Source organism: Odocoileus virginianus, chromosome 28, assembly GCF_023699985.2.
Source record: "Odocoileus virginianus isolate 20LAN1187 ecotype Illinois chromosome 28, Ovbor_1.2, whole genome shotgun sequence".
Taxonomy (NCBI): domain Eukaryota; kingdom Metazoa; phylum Chordata; class Mammalia; order Artiodactyla; family Cervidae; genus Odocoileus; species Odocoileus virginianus.
Window position 1 is genome coordinate 28,960,453 of NC_069701.1, and position 23,161 is coordinate 28,983,613.

The window sequence follows — 23,161 nt, forward strand, 5'->3', positions numbered from 1 at the left end:
CCACCCAAACAACTGATCTGCTTGTGGCTGGTAATAAAAGCCACAGCCTGCAGTTTTATGGGGCCTAATTAATCCCAAACACCTGCAGACACAACCAAATCATTGCTGTGACCATCTTGGTGGGAATCTTCTCCACCTGCTATTCTCAGCTGATGGGGGAAGAAGGCGACTCTTGCAGGAAGGAGGTCGGAGCCACCTGCATGTCCTTCGGAGAGTCAGATCACCCTCCAGTCCCAGTCATCCACCTCTGCACAGCGCTGCCAGTGGGAGATGTGAGCAGAAACGCTATGAAATGGTAGCAGGGCTGGCTACTTATGATTAAAATGGCTTTCCTTCTGTTTCATGCCAAATGATGGACATTGTGGGCAGGAAGGTTTGGACCCTATTTGGAAAGAGTGAGAGTTGTTCATCCCAGATCTGGATGAGGGTTCTGCATTCCCCAAGTGTTCAGTGCCTATGTTGGCAAGGTGGAAGATGACTTGTCCAGAAAGTCCTCAAGGAAGATTCTAAAACAGGTGGCCTTGTTTGAGAGTGTGTTGGGAGGGTGGGATGGTGTCCCTGATAATACCTGTGCCTTTTCTACTTCTGACATTCCGTGCTTCTGTGAGTTGACCCAGAGGGGTCTGGCTTGAGTGTGTGTGGCCTGAATGTGTGTGTGAGGGTGAGTGGATGAACTTGACCTCGAGGGTAGGGGGCCTGCAATCTGAGGCCATATTGGGGCTTGACCTCAAGGGCAGGGGACTTCTGCGTGAGCCATATTGAGTGGGGGGTCCCATTTTGCCTTCTCTCTGCTCCACACTCGACCTTCTCTCTTCATCCCCATACCTGAGCCAGGCGGAAGTGGCCTGCTGGCTGTCACTGTGCTTTGGCTTCTAGATGGTTCGGCTCCCATTTCCCATCATTTGGGGTGCAGGTGCAGATGCAGGCCACGTGACTCTGTGGATGGAGGTGTGGAGAGCACCTGGAGGGGCTGGAATGGGCTCTGCCAGGTGAAGAAGTCACGAAGGGCATGTCCCGGAGTTGCGGGTGCTGCGTCCCACACGACAGCAAGGGTTTCTGCCTGGGGCATGCCAGAGCACATGGGGCTCCCACACTGTGAGTGTGAGTCAGGCCCCGAGTTTGCAGCTCGGGGTGGGGGTGGGCAGGCCTCTCTGCTCTCCGCTTGGCCAGAGTGTGCTTGTGGTGCTGAAGTGCCTCTTCTCTCCAGCAGCATGTGTGAGGCCTCACATGTGAGCGTGTTTGTGAACACTTGTTTAGATGTGCATGAAGGCATCCAGGAATGGGGGTCAGACTATTCCTGTGTCTCCATGCAAAAACCTACTTGTGGCCAGTGTGCATATACTCATCCATGTGCCTTCCTGGGCACGTGTGTGTGCACATTTGTGTGTGCAGGGGTGCATGTGTGTGTGTCGGGGGACATGCACAGTTTGAATGGGCAGGAGTGTATGTGTGTGCAGGAGTGCACATGAGTGTGTGTGCATGTGTGCACGTGCATGGTTTGGGTGGGCAGGCCTGTGCTGGGCTTTGCTGCAGTCCTCCATTTCCTGGAGGGGAGTTTGGATTGGTCCCCCTGTTCCAAGTCGATGGCATTGATTCAAGAGGAGTGAAGGATCAATCGTAATTTGGTTGCAGGGCTGGCGCCAGAGTGCATGTGGAGTAATTAGAGATGGGGAGCTGGTGCAGAGGGCTGGTCCCTGCCCTTGATGGGCTGGGCATCTGGGGGCAGCTGGGGGCGCCAGGGAAAGGAGAGTCATTCAAGGGAGTCTCAGTGGTTCTCCCTCAAGTCCTCATGTCAACATGCCTTCCTTTGTTCCTAGGCTCGGGATGGGCTTGAGGTTAGGACCGGGACCATACTTCCTGGCCTTGACCAGGCTGCTGGTGGCACCAGAGCAGGGTCCCTTGACAGATGCTCTGTTGCCCCCTCCCACACATCACTTTCATAATAATAAAACATGTGTATTTAGTCAAGGCTTCTGGCTCCTCAACAAGGTTTCACTTTTCTCGTCTGAACCTTAGAGCATAGTTATGGGGTAAGAGAACAAGCATCGCCCCCACCTTACAGAGGAGGAGGCAGAGGGCATGTGCTCGGGGAGAGTTGGGGTGGAGCTTGGCAGCACCCCAGCCCGGCACAGTGCTGCAGGGGCAATTCTCCAAGGGGGCACAGACTGCACAGACTGTCTGGTGGGAAGGCTCGTGAGTTAGGGTGGCTTTGGAGGCTGGCTCTTGCGTGTTAGGGAAGCAGGTTCTCAGAGCGTGGGCTGGAGCCACAGGGGACTCTGCAGGGTGAGTCCTAAGGCCCTTCCTGCATCTCAGGAGGGCTGGGTCCAGATCTGAGCTTTTCATCATGATCCTAACTCATGTGGACTAGGAGTCTTTTGTGTGGACACTCAGGTTTAGGGGCTGAGAGGAGGAGTAGGAGGACATCAGGAAAAGTGTGGTCCAGCTCAGGGCGAGGACAGCTGGCAGGAGGCATGAGTGGTGGGCACCCTGTATGCCTGTGGTAGGTGGAAAGAGAAGGGAAGGTGTTGGGGGAGGGTTCCAGCCACATAGAGCGGGTGGGACGAAAGTCCTTTAGAGCCCAGGATGTCTGGGGTTCGCTGCTAACCCTTCATGGTGTTTCCAGCCTCTCCAGTCTTTTGGGCGCTCCTGAAGAACCTCGTTCCTTGGCATTTTGAGGAGAAGGTATTGTGTCTTTCTTATGTGGGAGTGGGATCCAGGTTGAGTTGAGGGGGACACAATAGGAGACAGGTGCAGGAATAGACAGTTAGTTGGGAGGCTTGTGCGCTTTCAAGACTCTGCTAACGGCGTCAGGCTCGCAGTCATTCCCAAAGAGCACCTGGGTTCATGCTGCCAGCTTGAGGGGCAGAAGGAAAGAACTCTGTCCTGGTAGGTCATCAGCAGGAGAGGAAGGTGGGAAGGGCCAGGCTGAGGAACATTCTGGAAAGGAGGGTTGGGAAAAGTAGGAATGGGGGTGGTGTGTGAGGGGTTTGAGAACTCCTCCAGCCCTGGCCAGTGACTGATCTGTCTTTTGTGGAGACAAATGAGGAAGGGGAGCCAGGGGTTTCTGTGGGCAATTCTTTTCTGAGAATCAGAGCATCTTCTCTAGCATGAGTCAGGCTGGGGATCAAGGAGTGTCCATGTGCGTGCTCAGTTGCTCAGTTGTGCCCAACTTTTTGTGACCCCATGGACTGTAGGCTCCTCTGTGGGATTTCCCGGGCAAGAACACTGGAGTGGGCTACCATTTCCCTCTCCAGGGAATTTTCCCGACCCAGGGATCGAACCCTTGTCCCCTGTGTCTCCTGCACAGGCAGGCGGACTCTTTACTACTGTGTCTCCTGGGAAGCCCCCAAGGAGTGCCCAGGGGTCTCCTTTTCCCAAGGTGAATTGCACACAAAGTTCCTGCTCTCTGAGACAGCAGGATTCTGCTCTAATCCAGACTCGAGTTGGCTCTGCTCTGAGATCCTCCTGGGACGCTCTGACCTATGACAGTGGCTATCCCATCACTGCGACTCGCAAACATGTTACAGTAGGCGACATGGTCTACCCTGGGGACCTGAGTAGTTGAGGCTGCAGACAGGAAAGGAGCTGGTGAGGCCGTGGGTAGAGCTGAGAGGTGGATTTCAGGGAGACTTGAAAATGGTCTTAATGCTCCACAAAGTCGTTTGAGACCTCTAGTGACCTGGGAGGAGTGCAGCCCCACTGAAGGACGACCACGGCTGAGGCCCTCTCTCTCCTGGAGCGACATGCCAGGCCCAGGGGGCACTGTTGCCTGCCCCATCCAGGTTCCTGAGCCTCAGGGGTTACTCTGAGAAACAGGCGGGCTGGGAGGTAGAACAACCTCCCTGCGGAAGCACTGTCCACAAACTACTTTTGCACCCACGATGTTGCTGGTGCACATGACACTGTGAAGGCTGCAGCCCCAGGTCAGGTTCCAGGGGCAGTTGCCTGGGTTCTGATGGTGTCTTAGCTCCTACTGCTGCTGGGGTCTTAGGAAGTGCTTTCATTTCTTCTTCTACAAAAGCGGGGATGATAACAGATCATTCCACCTGGTGTCAGGAGGATTCAGTGATCTGCTCTTTGTGAAGAGCTGGGAATGGGGTCGGGTGAGTGGGAGGCTCAGCTAGTGTGAGCCTCTCCAGGTAATCAAAGGAGAACCCAAGATTTGGTGGAGTGAGTGAGCTGCCTGGTTTCAGAGCGAAACTTTGACAAGGCTGGAGCTCAAACCCAAATCACTGGTTCGCAGTTCCTGGTACCCAGGTGCTCAGTCGAGTCCAGCTCTTTGCGACCCCATGGACTGTGGCCTGCCAGGCTCCTCTGTCCATGGGATTCTCCAGACAAAAATACTGGAGTGGGTTGCCATTCCCTTCTCCATCATGGTCCCTGTTACCAGTGAAATCCATGTTCTCTGCATGGACCAGTCAGCTCTGGGCTGGGGGTTCACGGGGCAGAACCTAGAGATGCTATCATTTGGACTGAGCCAGGCATGGTGCTGGGGGCCTGTGATCTTCAGCTCACCTGATCCTCACAACAGCCCCCGTTTATAAGACCCCAAAGTCCACGGATTGGGGCTTGAACATCTCTGACTCCAGAGCTGTCCTGGGTGCAGGTCAGGGGCCCCACAGGTGGAGGACTGTCTGCAGCAGTGTTGACGCTGCCCTCCCGGAGTCCTTGCTCAGAAACTGGGAGGCAGTGGGGCTGGGAGAGCCATCTCTCCCGGAATGTCCAAGTGTGCACACACGTGACAGGGTGCCGGGTGCCGGCGAGCGTCTTGGCATCTATATGTATCCCCCGGCTCTGCGAGGGGCCACAAAAACGTGTGAAAACACATGGGCGGGCAGGTCCATACGTGGAGCCACAGCACCTGTCCATGTGGGCGGTGAGAGCGTGTGTCCCTGGAGTGTGTGGTGTGGAGCGTGTGGGTGGGGGTGAACGAAAGCGGCGTGTGGCGCGGTGTGGAGCCCCGAGAGCTGGGCTTTGTCTCTACCACCACCCGAGCTCACACACAGATGCACACACAGGCAGCTGCACCCCGGGCCTGTCCACACCTGTGTCTTCCACATCCATGGACACAGATCGCCCAGCAGCCGTGCAGGGCGCACGCACACACAGAAGTAAGCACATGCTGCCGCCATGTGCCTCCCCATGCTGGCCTTCAGCTCCTCTTCTCGGGGCTCCTGCTCTTCTCCCCTTCTCTCCTGCCCCTGGGCAGTGTGCTCCTTGGCGTGGGGCTCATGCCAGCTCCACTCACCAGCTCAGTGACACCAAGAGGAGGGTTACACACCTGCAACGTGGCTTTTCCTTCAAAGACTGGGACCGGCCCTCCCCAACCCCAGCCGGGTTCCAGGAGGCTCCTGCTGGTGCCACCTGCTGGTGGCCACTACCCAGTGTCTGCACAGGTTAGGGTGCAGAGCTGGGCCCATCCCCAAGACAAGCATTGGGGTGAAGCCCAGGGCTGTGCAGACAAGGCGTTTGGGGTGAGCCTGAGGAAGGTGGATGTCTCTGGACAAGGTTCCCTGGGGTCTGACTTGGGTAAGAAGACCGGATGCGGTGCTGGAGTTCCTGGCTGGGAAGGTCAGTGCACCTGGGACCCTTGGTGGGGGCGAGAGGCTTTGGCACCACCTGCCTCAGGAGGATGTGGACTCTGCAGGCGTGGGCACAGGTGGACACGATGCATGTGTGGTTGTCGAAGAGATCCTGCCTGTGGATGAGGGCACAGGTGTGTTCTGCATCATGTGTGTGATTTTTTTCGTGTGTGAGTCCTGGAAGGTATGTGCACTGTATGTGTTTGTGGAGAGATGTGGCTCCAGTGACAGCAACACGCCACACGGTACAGCTTCCAGCTTTGGTGTTCTCATGCCTTCCACCTCGTCAAGGCCCTGGGACATGTCCACATTCCTCCTGGGCGGTGAACCCCATCCCCGCCCTCTGAAGGTGCTGCCTGAATTCCAGTTGCTTTCTTCCCCACCCCACTCCTCCGTGCCCCACTGTAAATAACTGTCATCCACGGGGGACAGTCAGATGCTGGAATTCCACGGGAAGAGACCTCCCAGCCTAGCATCTCACGGGCCTGAAGGCAGTGGAACCAGCCGCTGACCCCCTTCTCGTCCACCCAGGGCCAGCCATTTGCTGCTGAGATGGCAGCCTGTGCATTAGGCCCCCGCCCTGTGCCTTTTGGCAGGGTTCATGCCTCAAAGAACCTCCACAAAGGACAGCAGCCCAGGGCACAGAAAGGCCCTTTCTCCCCGCAGCAAATGCTCTTTTCAGACCGGCCTCCCTCGTGCTGGAATGGAGCAGAGCCTTCTTGGTGCTCCTCAATTAACCTTGGGACGCTGCCAGGAGAGCAGCCGGCACGCAGCCTGCCCCTGCGCCCCCCTCTGTGCATCCCTCCTTCTATGGGCTCATTGTCCTGGGGTCCCTGGGGTTCTTGCAGTGCCTCAACTGGTCTCTTCCCACAAGCCCTCCAGCCCTGGGTGTCCCTGGCAGCCTGTGACCCCCCACTACCACCACCAAGGCCATGGGCTCTTCCAAGTGGGTTTCCTAGAAAGGGAGTGGGGAGGGAGCTTAGCCTTTGAAGCCCCAGAAGTCGGGGCTCTGGATGAAGTCTCCTCTTTTCCCCAACAGTACCCATCACTGTCTATGTCTTTCTCCTTCCCCACCCCCAGGAACATACCCTTCTGAGCACATATGCCAGAATCTCCCTAGAGCTGGGCCTTCCTGGTTCGGCAATCCTGTCACTGTGCAGATGAATCTTCAGTGTATCACACTGTCTCCTCGTTTCTAACTACCTAGAAACAGACACTGGGCTGTAAGCAAGGTCACAGGTTCAGCTCTATCTTCTCATTTTAACTGGCACCAGAGCAAACTGCCTCCCACAGTGGCTCCCGGTAACCCCCTGTGCACAGACAGGCCACTGCCTTGACCCCTTAGCTCGCCTGATGCTCTGAACAGTCCTACAGGCTCTTAGCTCTACTTTCTGTGACAGCAAGGACGTGTCTGCCTTGCTCTTCCTGCACCTCGAAGGGTGTTTGGCTCCCAATACGTGCTCAGTACACATCTGTGAATGCCAGCTGCCAATTACATGGTTGGACATTCGTGGAATCCCCAGTGAGGCTGAGGGAAGCCGGACAACTTTCTTAAGGATGCCTGGTTGGTGAGACAAGCAGGGAAGGGACTCAGGTCCCCCGACTCTGAGTCCAGCAACTCTTTCTTTATACCATATTTACCTTGTGTCCAAGCACCATGGCAACTTGTTGCTGTGGTACCCTCTGTCATGGATGCTTTTTCCAAGAATAAATCCGGGTCTGTCTCCAGGCTCCCCATACGACTCGGAAACCCAACCAGGGGAGGAACAGAGAGGGAGAGAAGGAGAGAAAACTGGGAAGTGAGGGCTTGTGAAAAGAGGAGGGTGCGGGAAAAGGGGCAGGGGTGAGGCTGGGGACCCTGAGGGCAGACTCAGGGAGGAGGCACCGGGAGCAGGGGAGCCCCCGGGGTGGGGGGCGGGGCTACCGTTTGCACCCTGACCTCTGGCTCCATCTGGTCCGCAGCCCCTCTTCCTGCTTCCTGCACCTGCAGAGCCACACTCCTGCCAAGGCTCTGGGAAAGGGTGGGGGTGCGGAGTGAAGATGCGCCGGGCAGCCCTCGCTCTCCCATACAAGGCCCTTTTGTGTGGGGGCTGAGAACCCAGTGTGGAGGGGCCTGAGAGAGAGGTCTGGGGGTCGAACGTGTGCCAGAAATAGACCCGCTGGAGCCCTCCAGCTGTGGCTGCTCACCCACCCCTGGCCATCCATCTGCGGGTCCAAAGCAGAAGCACATCCCCCTCTCCATCCCCCAATGCCCGTTTGCCCCTCAGAAACCTACTGAGATGCTTCTCTTCAGCCTGCTTCTCACCACCACCTTCCTCTCCTCTCTTCTACCTGCCTCCTCCTTCTCACCTGTCCTGGCCTACCGGTCCCTCAGTTCCCCCATGGGGTCTCTGGTGCCCCTGCCTCCTCCCTTCCTTTGTCCCTTCGTATGTCCATCCTCAAGCGTGCCCACTGAACGCTGCTGCCTGGCAGGCACCATGGCATGCAGAGCAGGGAGCGATGCAGACCTGCTCTGCCCTCAGGGCTCCCAGACCAGCGCTCCCTGGCAGCAGCGCCCGGTCCCCATCCTGCCTCCTCAGTTCCTTCACCGAAGGTTAAACTCTTTCCTCGCGCCCTCTCCTCAGCTCTCACAGTCTCCACCATCCCCACCTCCTGGAGGTTCTAGCCTGTGCCATAGCCTCTCCCCAGACCACTGCTGACAGAGGATTCAGTGTTGCTTGAGAGCTCGGCCTCATCCTTCCGGCTAGATGCCACACTCCCGGGAGACAGGGATGGTGCTTGTGGCTCCCTTGCCCTTCTCCTGGGTGCCTGGCACAGTGCTGACTACAAGCCAGCCTCGAGGCTGCCTGTCCATTGCAGGATTCCTTCTTCCGATGCTGTGGAGCCCAGCCCCTGGATCTGTCCATCTTCTGCGTGCTCTGTGACTTGTTCTTTGCTGGATGCCCCATAAGTTTCTAATCCTCTGCTGACATTAACCTTTTGCCATTTCCAGCAATACCTGGAGCTCCCTTCACGACTGCATGTGCCTCTACAGAAGCCCCCATACTACACTAGAAACCCTGGTGGTCATTAGTCAGGGGATGAGGCCGTGTGCAGTCTCCCTCAGCTGTAAGGCAGCCGGGGCACAGAACCAGAGACAGAGAGAGAGCACATGCAACCCTCAGATTCCTTTCCTGCAGACCTTCATCCCTTAACACCTTGGTTGGCCCCTCTATAGATGAAGAGATGATCACTCAGACCTCCAGCTTGCCCCAGACTCCTTTATATGCCTGGAAGCCAGAGCAGTAAGTGGGGGCCACATTTGTCCACCTTCAGCTCTGGGCAGGTGAGGGCAGACTCAGGTGGAGTCCTGTGAATCACATTTTCTGTGACGCAGCCCTTAGCAAGGTGAGGGGTTTTTGAAGAGTGACGGCCGCGTATTTCCATGGACACTCCATAGGGAGGGCTGTCATTAGGGTTCCTGCGCTCTGTAAGACAGATCTGATGCAAAGAAGAGAGCCTCTCTTTTGCATTCTTAGATTAAGCCACATGAACATGAAACATGTATTCCTTGAGATTGTTCATAGAGTAGGCCTGGAAACCATAAGGAAGTGGAGTGGGGTTGTTAAGGCTGAGAGGATCATCATCTAATTTTCAGATAAAATCATCCTAAGTTATGGATCTGCTTTCTTCTGAAGGCAAGAACTTCATCATTTTTCAGCCAGAGAAGAAAAGAATACAGTTTGGCTAAAATTCGAAGAACTGATTTATCATGTAATTTCTATGAAAGATGCTATAAACACATCTTTAAGGATTAGGACTTAAGGCTTAGCGTGTGAGAAGTCTGCTCTGCAGATACATGGCAGGTCTGGGAGGGTGTTATTCCCCAATCACTAGATCCCCCCATGTACATGGTGCAGAAGTGTCACATTCTGTAATGGGTGGGGTTCTGGTAGACCCTCTCCCACGCTTGGGGACCCATCTGGACAAGACATCATAACATGATCCCATGTGGCTGGAACAGCTGTCTTAAGCCAGGAAGGACTGGATCTGACTCTGGGCCAGTCAGCACCTGCATCTAACCAAGACATGGCCTTCAGGGAAATTGTAACTGAGTAGGGGAACACTGGCTATTCTGGGAAATTTGAATCATAATGAAGTTCGAGTTTTAATAAGGAAAGTCTCCAGGAATTTATTTTTGGGGAGGACAAAGTGGACCGCTAGAGTAGCTATTCAAGTCCAGAAAAACAACGTGCGGCCGAAGGCTGCAGGTGCCTACGAAGAACTGTGAGCATTTTGAGCAGAAATGGAAAATTCTTATGATGAGAACATTTAGAAGCCTGCAAAGCTCCCCCCTCCAACACACACTTCTCCTGCATCAGATCTTAAGACGAGATATTTATACTTCGGAAATCCAATTTCCTTTGTTTATTTTCTTCTCTCCTTCCAAGTTCTTTTAAACATGCTGACTGGTCTCTGGCATATTGAGAGAAAACAAGGTGAAAGAATTTGCTTCACAAATGGTCTAAGCTTCTCTAACAGTCACCCTCATGCCCTTGTGTGCCTGGAACTGGCATGGCAGCTTGAATTCAAGTGATAAAATTCTAAGATCTAGACACTGTCTGTCTACAAACCCTTTCTTTCCAGGGATTCCCTCTAGAGTAATTTTTGGCTACACTTTGGAGACTGTTTTCACGGGAAATTGTATCGTCCCTCAGAGGATACAGCAGGACCTCCCAGCCCAGAAGCCATGGACACCACTCCTATTGAGAGATAGATCTACATTCTCTGCCCTGGAATCAGAGCAGGGTTTTGACACTGGTGGAAGAGATGCTATGCTTCCTCCAGGGCATGGACATAAGGGAAGTACATCTTCTGCCTGGTTCTACTGGAATGCCAGCTTGGAGAACCCAGCCACCATGCTGTGAGGAAGCGCAAGCTTCCAAACCCACGGGGAAGCCCACCTGGAGGGGAACTGCACTTCTTCGCCTGCAGCCCTGGCTGCCAGTCAGCATCACTTGCTGATCATGTGAGTGAGCATCTACAAAGCACAGTTTCCCTCCCCTGGTTGGTCAGATGCCATAGGAGCTGTCCCCACCATGCCCTGCCCAAACTGCAGACGTCTGAGCAAATACATGACTCTTATTTTGAGTGAGTGAGTGTAAGTCACTCAGTCATGTCCAACTCTTTGTGACCCCATGGACTATATAGTCCATGGAATTCTCCAGGCCAGGATATTGGAGTGGCGAGCCTTTCCCTTCTCCAGGGGATCTTCCCAACCCAGGGATTGAACCCAGGTCTCCCGCATTGTGGGTGGATTCTTTACCAGTTGAGACACAAGGGAAGCCCAAGAATACTGGAGTGGGTAGCCTATCCCTTCTCCAGAGGATCTTCCCGAACCAGGAATTGAACCAGGGTTTCCTGAATTGCGGGTAGATTCTTTATCAACTGAGCTATCGTAAGTCATTACATTTTGGGATTTTTAAAAAATTTATTTATTTATTTATTTTTGGCTGTGTTGGGTCTTCGTTGCTTTTGCACAGACTTTTTCCAGTTGCAGCAAGTGGGGGCTACTCTCAAGTTGTGATGCATGGGCTTCTCATTGCAGTGGCTTCTCACGTTGCAGAGCATGGGCTCAGTAGTCGTGGGGCAGGGCTTAGTTGCCCGGTGGCATGTGAGATCTTCCTAGAGCAGGTATTGAACCTGTGTCCCTTGCACTGGCAGGTGGATTCTTAACTACTGAACCACCAGGGAAGCCCTGTGGTGGTTTTTTATGCAGCGAGAAAATTGATATGGTTCCCTGACTATAGAGACATGAACACCCTCTCTGGTACTTAACTGTGCACCTGCTCTGATGAACATCCTCACTAGGATTCCACAAAGGGTCTGGAACGACTGAGCAAGCAGGGTGACTGAACTCCTGATTTTGAGTCCTACGGCTCAGTGGATGTGAAGAAGGAGTCCCTGCCTCCTCTTCTTCTAGACTTGAAGCTTTTGCAGACACTCATCCTCCAGGGGCCCAGGGGGAAGTGTGGATAGGTGGCTAGCTGGTTTTACATGGAGAAACCCATAAGACTAGCATACTGCATTTCTAAAATGTGGGAGAGATGACATCTATTTCCTTACTTGATGTAAGGTATTATCACACATCTGTATTATCAGAGGTTTTGATAACTAACCAGGTACGCTGAGAGTGGTGTACATCCTGGGAGTGGCTCACACCTTCCCTCAGGCCCCTCTTGGATGCTGGGGTCCACACTCGCCTTGAGATTATCACTGGATGTGTCCCATCCTTCCTGGGTCTGGAGATTAGCTATGTGGCAAAAGGGAAAGACTTCTTTGGTCTCATTCCTCACTGTGACCCGATACTCTGTATCACTTTTGAGCTGATCTGAAACCAAATCTGAGACACATCTGAAGATGATGCTAACTTTTTCCTTTTGAATCTCAACTCTTCTCCTTTTCCTCTCTGCCTTCACCCCCTTGTTCCACTGCATTTCCAATAGATTTATCCAGAAGAAATTAGTCTTCTTTTCAGATAGTTCTTTTGAACCCCTTCTCAATTCAACTCATGCTCTTAAGCTCTTTGTGTTACTTTTTCATTTCAGTTTGACAATTTCAGTTCCCTAGTAGAAATTACCATGCAAAGTGGGAAAAAGTCGATGGTCAAGAAAAAACAATCAAGATGATGGTGATAGTGGTTTTGCCCCCTTCCCTACCTTTCAGGTCCCTAGAAGAACATTTTCCACTCAGCCACGTTTCTACCTATAAAGGGCTAGGGACATAGGCAGCCCTGGGGGTCCAGCATTTCTCTTCAGGCCAGATAGATGCTTAGAGGTTCTGGAAAGAGAATCCTATTATTGCCAGTTCTTCAAGTGGATCCTAGCAAGGCTCAAAACCCTAGGACCGTGGGTGCATGTATATATCGAGGGTGGAGCTCTAGTTCTTGGGCATGCTGGCTGGGCATTAGCTTCCAACTCACTTCACATCCCCAAGAAAGGCATCTTAGCAGAGAAAGAGACCCTAAAGTGAAGGCTCAGGGAGAGGCATCTCTGCACGAGCAGAGTTACAAGTCATAACTAGAGTGGCTGGACAGGGCAGGAGGTCATTTAAGCATTCTGGTTCTCCAGGTTACATCCAGATGCTAGACTGCCCAATATATTTGCTGCTGTGCCAGGAAGGGGCAGTCCAGCTTTCCATGTCCCGGCTGGTGGTGAGCTAAGAGGCTTCACCTTTCAGGGAAGGCTGCTCCTCCCATGTTCAGGCCACCTTCCAGGCATGGTCTGTGTGTCTGTGTGTGTGAATGTGTGTGTTTCTTACAAGCAAGTTTCCCTCATTTTTTTCTTCTTTTTTTCCCTTTGAGCCTCATACGCCAGAGCCAGTGCTTTGTGGTTGACAAGCGCTTTGTGATGGTGACGAGGGTGACCTTCCTGAGCCCCCTTTGCTGCCCATCCTGGGGAACTGAGCCCCTCTCACCTCTGCTCTCGCTGTGAAAGATCAGACATCTTCACTGCAGCCTCAGGTCCCTGGTGTGAGGGGACTGTTTGTAGATGTTTCCATGACGCTGGTTTATTTCTTCTGCAAATACAACTATAATGGGGGGGGGGGGAGGTTGAGAAATATGAACACCTAAATACCTCCTTATCCCCTTCTATAAGGATAAGAAGACCACCTTCCCCTTCCCTGGGTCCCTTGTCCCAGATCCCTACACTGCTCCCCAAATCCATCTTGGCTTCTTCCTGCTGAGATGGGGCCAGGCTCCCAGGCAGGTGGGGACGGGGGAGGAATCTTGTGCTTGAGGAGGCAGTCTTTTTAGAAGAAGAAGGAACACTTTCATTGCTCAAAGTGGAGACTTCCTGGCGATGAGCAACTATGACCCGCACTGGGGGTGGCAGTGTGCACACGTGTGTTCCTGAGGGGGGCCCGTGACACTCCTGCAGCTGAGCCAATGACTCACCCCAAATCTTAGCCACTTTTAGAGGTCATTTTAGTCATCCCCCTGCCTTCAGGCTGGATGGAGTTTAACGTAATCTCATGTTTGGGTGGCAGGGAGTGCGCTGGGGAGGAAAGAGTGACCGAGTGTGGAAGGGAGGAGGGGAGGTGGCGGTAGCGCGTGACCCCTTTGAAAAGATCTCCAGTGAAGGACGTTCTTAGCTTCCCCAGGCTGCTGTTCCCGGGTTTCCCCATCACAGAATCAGCACCGTCCTCCCGGGACGCCTTTTTGCTGGATGGAAACCGGATGCTGGGTTCCCTCGACGGGCGGGGGCACCGACCCCTCAGACCTACAGTGTAGCAGAGACTCCAGGGTCCCGTTGGCCGGCCCGGCGGCCACATTCCTTCCCCCAGAAACTTGCCATGCAGTGGGAGCAGGGAGCAGAGCCGAGCGGAGACGCGGCAGCGCCTTCTCCCCGGCAATGCGCATGATTCTGCGGCTCTGGGCTTGCCACACGTCAACGCACCTTGAATGGGCTCGCCCCCCTCGACGCGACGGGCAGGCATCCCGACCAATCGGGCCCCGGGTTTGCTGACCGCGCCCAATGGGAGGGCGGCGGGGGCGGGCCCGGGGCGGTGCGGCCGGGCTTCTCGGTGGCGCTGGCTGCGCTCCGCCCGGGCTCCAGTGCAGGTGCCGCTGCGCCGGGCGGGAGGCTGCGCGCCGAGCCGAGCGGATCCGCGGAGGGATGGGGAGCTGGCCGCCCGGGCTGCAGGAGCCGCAGGAGCCGCAAGAGCACCGGCGCGGGGCGTAGGCGGCGCGGGACACTTTGCGATAGGATGAGGCTCCTGGCTGGCGCGCGGTAGTACTATGATTTGGTATGTGGCCACTTTGATAGCAAGTGTGATCAGCGCCCGAGGTCTTGCGGCTCAAGGTGAGTTGAAGTGCAGCGTCCCTCCCCTGCGCCTCCCGCAGATCTTGGCTCCGTCCTCCTGCTGAGCTCGCTCCCTCCCGGCGGGCGCGCTCCGGGCACCGCGGGGAGGGTGGGGGCCGTATTCGCGGTCGGCGGGAAGGGCCTGAACTCGGGCTGCCGGCGCTCGGGAGAGAACGCCTCGGGCTAGGGTCCACGTCGCCACCCTTGGCACCAGGGCTTTGCAGCGGGTGCCGCGCCCGGTGCCCTTCGCTGGCGCAGCCGCCGCCTCGAGCGCTGGGGAGGCGGCGGCTTTCTCAACTCTGCCGCCAGGGAGTTTTCCGGTCCTCGGTTGGCTGCGGCACGCTGGACCCCGCGCAGTGCCACCGGTCCGCAGGGGAGCCGGTGCGGGCTCGGCTTGGGCTCGAGTCCCTTCGGACCACACGTCGTGGCAGCCGGAGACCGGATCCCCTCGCAGGGCGGGGCGCACGGAGCGCCGCGAGGGAAGAGCTGGTTCCGCGCGGGGTCTCTCGCTTGCTCTGAGGAGCGGCCGACTTCGGCTGGCTCTGCCCGCGTCCGGCTCCGCTGCACTGGCCGGGCAAAAGTTCCCCGGGAGCGCGCCGCAGCCGGCCACAGCCGGCCACAGCTACTGTGGGCGAGAGCAGCGGGAGGGGGTCTCCACTGCTGCGTCTCGGGGCGGAGGGAGGTTTTCCTCTTTCTGTGTTTCCGGTCTGAGCTGGGAAGAGGGCAGAGGGAAGCCAGTGAGCTGGGTGATGCGCGCTTGAGCACGCGGGCTTTTGCTTTGGAGACCGCAGAGCGGCCCGCACGCCTCTGTGTGGCATTTCGGCTTTCCGTCTTGCTATGGAAGCTGGAGGTGCCCGGACTCTGAGCGCGCGATGTTCAGCACGCAGACACGACCCAGCTGCGGGCACGTCCCCAGGGTCGGCCGGGATGGCTTCCAGGGAGAACCACCAGGTGGACCGCAAGCAGTAGGAGGACCCACAGCGGAAGACCCAGCGCCCGGCCGCGCTCGCGCAGGAGGACCCTTTGCTCACCTTGTCTGGGGCTGTGTAGGGGGAGGGGAAGTGATTTGGGAAAGTTTCTGGAATGGGATCAGTCTCGCTGGTGTTTGCGGGGGTGTGAAATCAAAGGCAGAGGAAGGCGAAGAGAAGAGTGATTTTGTTATATGGTGTGTGACCCCGGGTGGTTTTAAAACTCTTTCTTTGTCAGGTGGTGAAACAGACCAGAGTGGCCACAGAAGCTCGTGGAGTGGGGTGGGGGTGTGAGGTGGCTTGAGCTGCGCTTCAGAACTTGTCTTCAGCCTCAGTGCCCGCCCCTTCCCTATTGCCTTGTAATCTTCTGTTGCCTGCATCTCCTCCCCTTCAGTTTGTGGTATGTTCCTGCTATGGGACTGTCACATGAAAGGATGTATTGGGATCTTTGAATAAAAGAGAGACATCGAAGGGAGGCTCTGAAACAGGATCCCAGCCTGAGAAGTCCAGGGAGGAGGATGGACTTTTTGCAAGTTTAAGCACAGAATCAAGGGAGATGTGTGCTTATATTACAGCAGCACACAGAAGGGCCAGACGGAAGGAAGGACTTCCTAGCATTGAAGGTTATTGGTTCTGGAGCTTCTGCCTTCTTTCAGGGAGTGGAAAGGTACTTCTGTTGGGGGTGGCTGGACATGAACCTCTGCCTGCCATCCCTGTGGGTTTTGGGAGGGGTGTCTTTTAAGCCTAGGGGCTCTGTGTGTGGCAGTAAAGGACCTGAACTCAGGTTCCAGCGCTGCTACTTGCTGGCCTGTGACCTTGGACACATTGCTTCACTTCTCTGATTGTCACTTGCCTCATTGGGGGTTAACAGTATGAGCTTGCGGGGTGTTTGTGAACATTAGTGCCATGAAGAAATGAGGGGCTGGCTGAGTGTTCTGTGGTGCTGGTGGTTTAGTTGCTAAGTCGTGAGCAAGTAAATGATGATGATCTTGGTTCCCTTTCTTTCCCCTGAATGGTTCAGGGCATTGGGAACTGGGAATGTCCCCGGGGGGAGTTCAGACAGTTGCCTCTGTTCAGAACCAAGTTTGCCTTCCCCACTGACCTTGCCCAGGGAGATGTGGAGGGCTGCTTGGAAATCCTTTGAAAGATCTGCAGAACTGGAGTTGTGTCAGTGGCCGGAACCTGGTGGAAAAGCTGCAGGACACCCAGGAGCCATCATCTCTGCAGCCTCCGGGAGTGGGGGATGGCTGATGGGCCAGTATTTCTGAGGCTGCTGTGAGAGCTCAGCTGTTCTCTGACTGGCAGAGGTGACTTCCGGGAGATTCTTGCTGGGAGGGACTTTGAGATGCTGGTCTTAGGGTCTGGCTGAGCAGGGGTTGCTCCAGCAGAGGAGTGAAAGGCTTGGGACAGAGGGAGGGGTGGGCTTGAATCCTGTGTGTCTGGGGGGCAGTGCGGAGGCTGGGGACCAGGGCGTGCAGAGAGCCTAGAAGGTGGCGAGTGGAGCCTGCGTCCCAGGCCTTCACTGAGCAAGCTTGCAGGGAGGACCCTGGCCTTTATCTCCAAGGCTGCCTCCTCTTGTGGACCACAGATTCCATGCCTGGCTTACCGCTGTCCCCAGATAAAGCAGGTTCTGACCCGGACTGTGCTGGTAGCTGGACTAATGCCCTCTACTCAGCCTGGCCCTCCCTCCCTCTCTTTGGCAGTGAAGGAACGAGGGAGGGCATTTAGGCCTGGAATCTGCTAGAGAGACCCCCACAGGCAGCCTCTCAGCTAAGCAGGACTTGGCTCAGGATGTGGCATGCGTGTGTGTGTCCCCAGCACCCGCGGCTGGAGGCAGGCAGGGGTGTGTCTGGCAGCACGCGTTTGGGAGAAGCTGAGGAGGGGATGTGTGGGAAGAGTCAGCTTTCAGCTGCTGGCCCCAAGCTCATCTCGTGTGCTGACCCGGAGCTGCCAGGGGCCAGGGCCAGTGGTGGTTTCAGGTTTGAGGCTTTGAGGCAGAAAGCTAGGATCCGGTTACCCAAAGGAGCAGAGGCTGCCTGGTTGGGAGATACCGAACCCCAGTCTCTCCTGGCTCTGAGCCCTGTGCTCACCATCCTCAGATTCTCTGCCTCTGGCCTGGCTGTCAGGGCCTTGCTGCGCTGAGGGGGTGGGAATGGACCCAGCCCACAGGGAGAGCCGCACTCCCTCCCCCTCTCCCCTCCTCCCCAACCCCCTCCAGTCCGTGCCTCCTTGGGCTAGGCCAGGGTCCCAGGGCAGCTCTCTCCTGTCTGTGCCCAGTGATGGGTAAAGCAGTTTGTGTAAGAGAGTGAATGTGAATTGTGGAAAGAGCCATCACTGGTGGTAGCTGCTGGAAGTGCCTGCACACATCTGTGTGTGTGTGTGTGTGCGCGCGTGTGTGTGTGTGTGTGTGTGTGCGCCTGCCTTTGTGTGCAACTGTGTGTATGCGTATGCACATGAATGTAGCAGACAGGAGACCCAGAGTCTCCAGGCGCGAGGTGGGGCATCTTTCCTGTCTGATTGCTGATGGCCGTGGGTGGCAGTGAGGCTAGACTTGGAGCAGATGCCCGGCTTTTCCCACTCTCTGCTCCACACCTGAGTATGGACAGCCCAGAAGCTCCCAAAGTTGGAGGCTCAGCCCTGGGGCTGGGTTGAAGGGAGACTGAGCTCTGAGAGAAAGCCTCAGTGGGGGACACACAGGCAGAGCCAGGGGACGCAGAAGATGGGTCTGACTTGCTAAGCGGTGGCTCTGACCTTGGCTACCCAGTAGCCTAGACTCCCAAATGGAGAAGGGACTTGGTCCCTGGGGGTTGGGAGCTGGGTGCGGAGGCAGCTTGTAGCCTGGTCCTGCCGGGGCACTGCCCAAGGGAGCCAGCTCAGCCTGCCTGAGGCAGCTGACCTATTTTTCTTAGGAATCTTCCTGCTTTTCTGTTCTCTCTTGCGTGATTAAGCAGGAGACTGGTGAGCAGAGTCAGGGCCTCCAGAAGAGTTTTGGAGAACAATCCCTTGTGGGCCAGGCTATGAGCGAGGTCCCAGCCAGCCTGCCTGTCCTTCTGAAAGGGAGGTGACCGGGTGGTGCCCTCTGCCCGCCCTCACCCCCAAGCTCCCTCCTGGTCCAGGCCCCTGGCCAGCTGGGCCCTGGCAGGTAATACACTGTCCAGGTAACATGCAGAAGCTGCTCTCCTGGTTTTCCGGCTTCCGAGTAGGGAGTGCTGACGCTTCATTGTGAGCAGACTCGGGCTTCGATCCCCTGCTTACTTGCTTCCACCTGGCGCCTCACCCGAGGCCCTCCCTGGCTCAGCTCAGGGGCACTGGACCAGGCCTGCGCCAGCGGTGGGCAGGGTGGGTGTGGCTGGGCCTCTCTGCGGAGGAGCTGAGAGCAGAGCGGAGGTTGGATTACTGACTGCTTCCTGCCAGTGGCTCCTGGGGAACAGGCTCTTGGAAATACAATCTAGCCGAGAGCAAATTAAGGTGGCTAATAGCTGCTGCCTCCTGGGCTGCCTGGGCCGGAGAGTTAGGGAGGAGAGGCACCCCCGGAGGAAGGGTGTCCTGTCCCTCCCCCAGTGCCTTGTTAGATGACGGGAGGGCCAGTTTGGGCTCACCTGGTCTCTGACTTCTACCCTCAGAGGTTGATGGGGAGTGGGGGCTGAAGGCCATGAGGAGCGCTACAGGGAGACCTTAAAAGGTGGGGACTTCTCCAAGGACCTCCTAGGCGGGGTGTGGGGGTCCTGGCTGGAGGCAGAATGTCCCAGTGACCTCTGGCCCACCCACCTTCTGCACAGGACAACCAGGGTGCAGCCTCATGTGGACATGGCCGTTTCTCCATCTTACACTTGCCTATATGTGTATGGAGTCTTCCCTCTGCTTTCCTCATGCAAGCCTCTGGGTCTGCATCTCCCGGGTGCAGGTGTGGGGGGGAAGGGTGTTCCAGGGGAGCCTGATTCAAGCTTCCTGGGATCTCCTGGAACCCCCTAGCTTGTCACAGCGGAGCGACTGGGGGACTATTGGGGGCTGTGCCTGTTTTGGACTCAGCAGGGATTATTTTTAGGCTGGCAGATGGAGGTGGCGGTGGCTGTCGCTGGTATTATTAGACAACAGGCCTGTGGTTTGGGAGTCTGGTGCCCGAGGGGGCGGGGGAAGGGGGGAGCCTCCCTGGGGACGTGTACTCACTCATCGAGGGGGGGAGGTCTCCCTGTATCGCCGCCAGACGTGGCCAGAGCTCCTGGGTCCCAGGGAGAGTGGACTCAGCCCTGCACCTGCAGCTGCCTTCTGACCCAGGCCTGCCCTGCCGGCCTTCTCGGGTTCAGGACTGCAGGGGTCTGGCTGTGAGAACCTGTCCAGAGGGTGCACTGTGGAGGGGCTGGCCTCTGACTCAGGGAATAGAGGGGAGGGGGCTGCTTCTTGGGTCAGTGTGGGAGGGGCCTTGTGCCTTGGTACCTAGCCTGTGGCAGGGGGCAAGTGGGGGCAAAGGGGAGACAGGACAGCTGGAACCTGCCCCTACCTAATTGCCCCACCCCACCCCAGGTTGCTGGCCCAGCCAGGGGACCCTCCAGTCTGCTCACCCCTGAAGCAGAGATGGTGGTATGTTTGTCGGATGGGTGTTGGGGTCCCACAAAGACCTGGTATGTAGTAGTGACCTAGAGGAAGCTGGTTTGACTGGCGGCTGGCCCTCCCTACCTGGTTCCCAGACCTTGCCTGCTGCCGCCAGATTTTGCAGTCCTGCCACCTCTCCTCCCCCAGTCCCGCCCCTGGAAGAGCTCCAGCTTGGGAGTGGGGGTGGGGGCTGGGCCAGGCCGTGGAGGGCTTGTGGTCCTGTGCTCATAGGGGATCCAGTGGCAGCCCTGGACCCGGCGACCCGTTGGGCACCACCTGGCCCAGAGAGCAGGAGGTCTGCACCCTGTAGGCTTTCAGAAAGGTTAGCCAGACCGCGGGGCACCTCCTCCTCCTGTGTCCTCTCTCCCTACCAGGGAGTGCCGGGCAGAACCCCAAAGTGCAGATTTGCTCTGCTCCTCCGGGTACAGCTGGGTCCTGCCATGTCTGAAAAGGATGCGTGGAATCCAGGACACCTCCTGCTCCCTGCGGTGCTCACCCCACGGGTGCCAGAGTCCCCTTGAGGCTGCTGCAGACCTCTGTGGTAGGGGGGGGTCTGGGGCCTCCCCTCCTGCAGCCCTCCCCTTTGGGCACCATCCATCCCCCTCCTTCCTCCTCCCTACTGCTCCTGGGGCCTGGCTCTGGCCCCTCCTGACTCTCCTGATTCTCCATCCTCTGAAGGCCCGTGTCTCTGTGTCTCTGGCAGAATCCTGGGTGCCCTTGACCTCTCTCTCTCTCTGTCTCTGCCTGTCTGTTCACACCCTGACCGTCTGTCTCCATTCTTGCCCCTGGAATCTCTTTTGCTCTTGACTTGGGTTGTGTCCTAGGTTTGAAGGCATCTCTCTCCTCCATCAAACCCCTCTTCCATCTCTGCTGCCAGCCTGTTTACTTTTTTTTTTTTTTTGCAGCAAGCTTTTCTGGAGAAAGTGTTTTATTAGACATGCTTTGGCTCAGAAAGGCTCAGGCTGAGGGGGAAGTACTCGTGGGTGATGGAGTGAGAGCACACGCAGAGAGTGTGTGTGTGTATGTGTGTGTGTGTGTTGAGATGAGGAAAGCTGATAAATATTTTAGGATTTTGAAAGCCAGGAGGACTGGCCTGAGTGCGGGGGCTGGGACAGGGCCTCCCACTCCACTGCCTTCATCCTGGAAGCCCGTCTGTTTTGGCTTTGCTCACTGTCTCTGTGCTGCTGGTCTCACCATGTCTTCTTCCAGCTGCTGTCTCTGGCGGAGGGACGTGGGAAGAGCTGTGGGGTGGGGCCCAGGTCTGGCTGGGTCTCAGGTGGGGTGCGCAGCCCTGAGCCTGGGCGGGTGTGGAAGAGGCCGCCTCGTTGCCCAGTTGCTGTGCGGAGAACGAGGCAGTCAAGGTCTTGCCTCCCAGAGCCTCCAGAACCTTTGCTATGAGAGGAGGGCAAGCAACCCTGCCCTCTGCCCCAGGTGGCCACCCCTGGTGGCACCCCCTCCTCTTGCCTTGGCTCCTGTTTTTCCTCTTCTTTCCTCCAAAGTCTACACACTCACATGTACATGTACATTTGTACACACATGCACTCATGTGCACACATGTCTGTTCTTTACCCACCCCTCCAGGGCCCAGGGTCAGCCTTTGTGCCAGGGTGCTGTGAGGCGGGCCCAGTTCCTGCCTGATGCCCCCAGGGGCTGGGGTTGGGGCTGGAGGGGGGCCTGCTATACTTTCCCTGAGGGGCTGGAATTTAGCCTTTGCCTAAAGCAGGTCTAGGAGGGTTGGGAAACCTGCTGGGGCCTCAGGCAGGTGAGGGCAACACTGCTCTGCTCCAAAAATACTCTGTGATCTTAGCTCTTTCTCTAGAAAACAGTGATGTCACCAGTAGCCAATCAGCTTCCAGAAGGGTTGCCTCCTCCTTCTTCCGCAATTTGCGGGAGGAGGAGAGGGAGCTGGAGCGGGAGGGAGAGAAGGAGAGGCCGACAGAGACACGGACCTGGAGAGGCAGACCACACAAGCATGCAGGGGCCAGGCAGCAGAAAAGCAAAACCCCTTCCCCAGCATAGGCGAACGGAACCCCACATGTACCCCCCGCCCCCAACACACACGCTGATAGAGTCATACAAAGGAGAGCAGGTAGAGAGCATCACCCATGTGGGTGGGAGCTAGAGAGAGACAGAGACACAGAGACAGACATGGAGGAGGAGCCAGAGAGAGATGGACACAGGAGAGACCCTGGAGAGAGAGAGACAGAACCAAACAGAAAGACACACAGAAAGAGCCAGATACACAGAGACACAAAGAAGAGCCAGACAAAGGCGCCTGGCAGGAGCCCACAGGGGTCAGAGGTGTGCTCAGAGTCAGGCCAGAGCCTCAGTGGAGCAGCCGCTGTCCGTGGTGCTGCCTGGAGGGGCCCAGCCGGCCCTGGAGGGGAGGGGCGGGCTCTGGTGGGTTGTGTGAGTGCTGGGAGGGAAGGCAGGGGAGGGGCCTCCCAGCGGGCTTTCACTGGGAAGGAGGGTGGACAAGGTGACTTTGGTGTGGCAGCCCAGTCAGGCTGGAGGTGGGGCCGCAGGCTTGGGGCGGAGCCTGGGTTAACCTGTGATCTCTGGGGCCGGGCCTGGGGCTGGGGCTGGGGGGTGTGGGCCTCTGCTAGCTTCACCTCCCATCTCTTCCAGTCCCATTCTGGAGGATGTCTGTGTCTTATCCAGGCACGTACTTTGTCCCCTGCCAGGTAGGGGTGGTCCCCTTAGCTGGCTGAGGTTAGTGGCCCCAGGGTCCGCCAGGGTCCCCCCCCTCCCCTGTCCCCAGCATCCTGCGGTCCGAATGGTGATATCTGGGGCTTCTCCCATCTGATAGACTTGGGGCTTGGACACTGGAGGGCTGGAGGCCCCTCCCTCTCCCTCCTCTGCGGCAGACGCAGCGGGCAGAGGGAGGAGGGGCAGAGAGGCCAGCTCAGGCCGGTGGGGTTTTCCCTCTGGCGATGCCAGAGCAGCCTCTGCTCAGCTTGTTGGGGATTCCCCGCTCCTGTGTGGAATGCTCTTGTTTGGTGCTGTGAACATCAGGCTGAGCTGGGGGTGGGGCGTGGGAGGACGCCGGCTCCGAGTCTCCCCGCTGTGCTCTGGCAGGAAGCATCCTGGTGCAAGAAGAGGTCCCCGTTCACCCTTGGCTGCAGTGCCTGCCCGGACCTTGGTGTCCGCAGAGGGGCTCAGGCCTCTCCACCTTCCC

At 56.8% G+C, this 23,161-nt stretch overlaps 1 protein-coding gene across 3 annotated transcripts in view; it reads left to right on the plus strand.

Annotated features, from left to right (window-relative positions):
• The first annotated feature begins 14,147 nt into the window (after positions 1–14,147).
• Positions 14,148–23,161, plus strand: part of IGSF9B (immunoglobulin superfamily member 9B) — a 51,740-nt gene continuing 42,726 nt past the window's right edge. For 2 of the 3 annotated variants that reach the window (XM_020878155.2, XM_020878156.2), the window contains exon 1: positions 14,149–14,425. In XM_020878155.2, coding sequence (XP_020733814.1) covers positions 14,362–14,425 — 64 coding nt within the window. In that variant the 5' untranslated portion in view covers positions 14,149–14,361. Of the gene's footprint in view, positions 14,426–23,161 lie in introns of all 3 variants that reach the window. The other variant, XM_020878159.2, reaches the window with a different exon arrangement.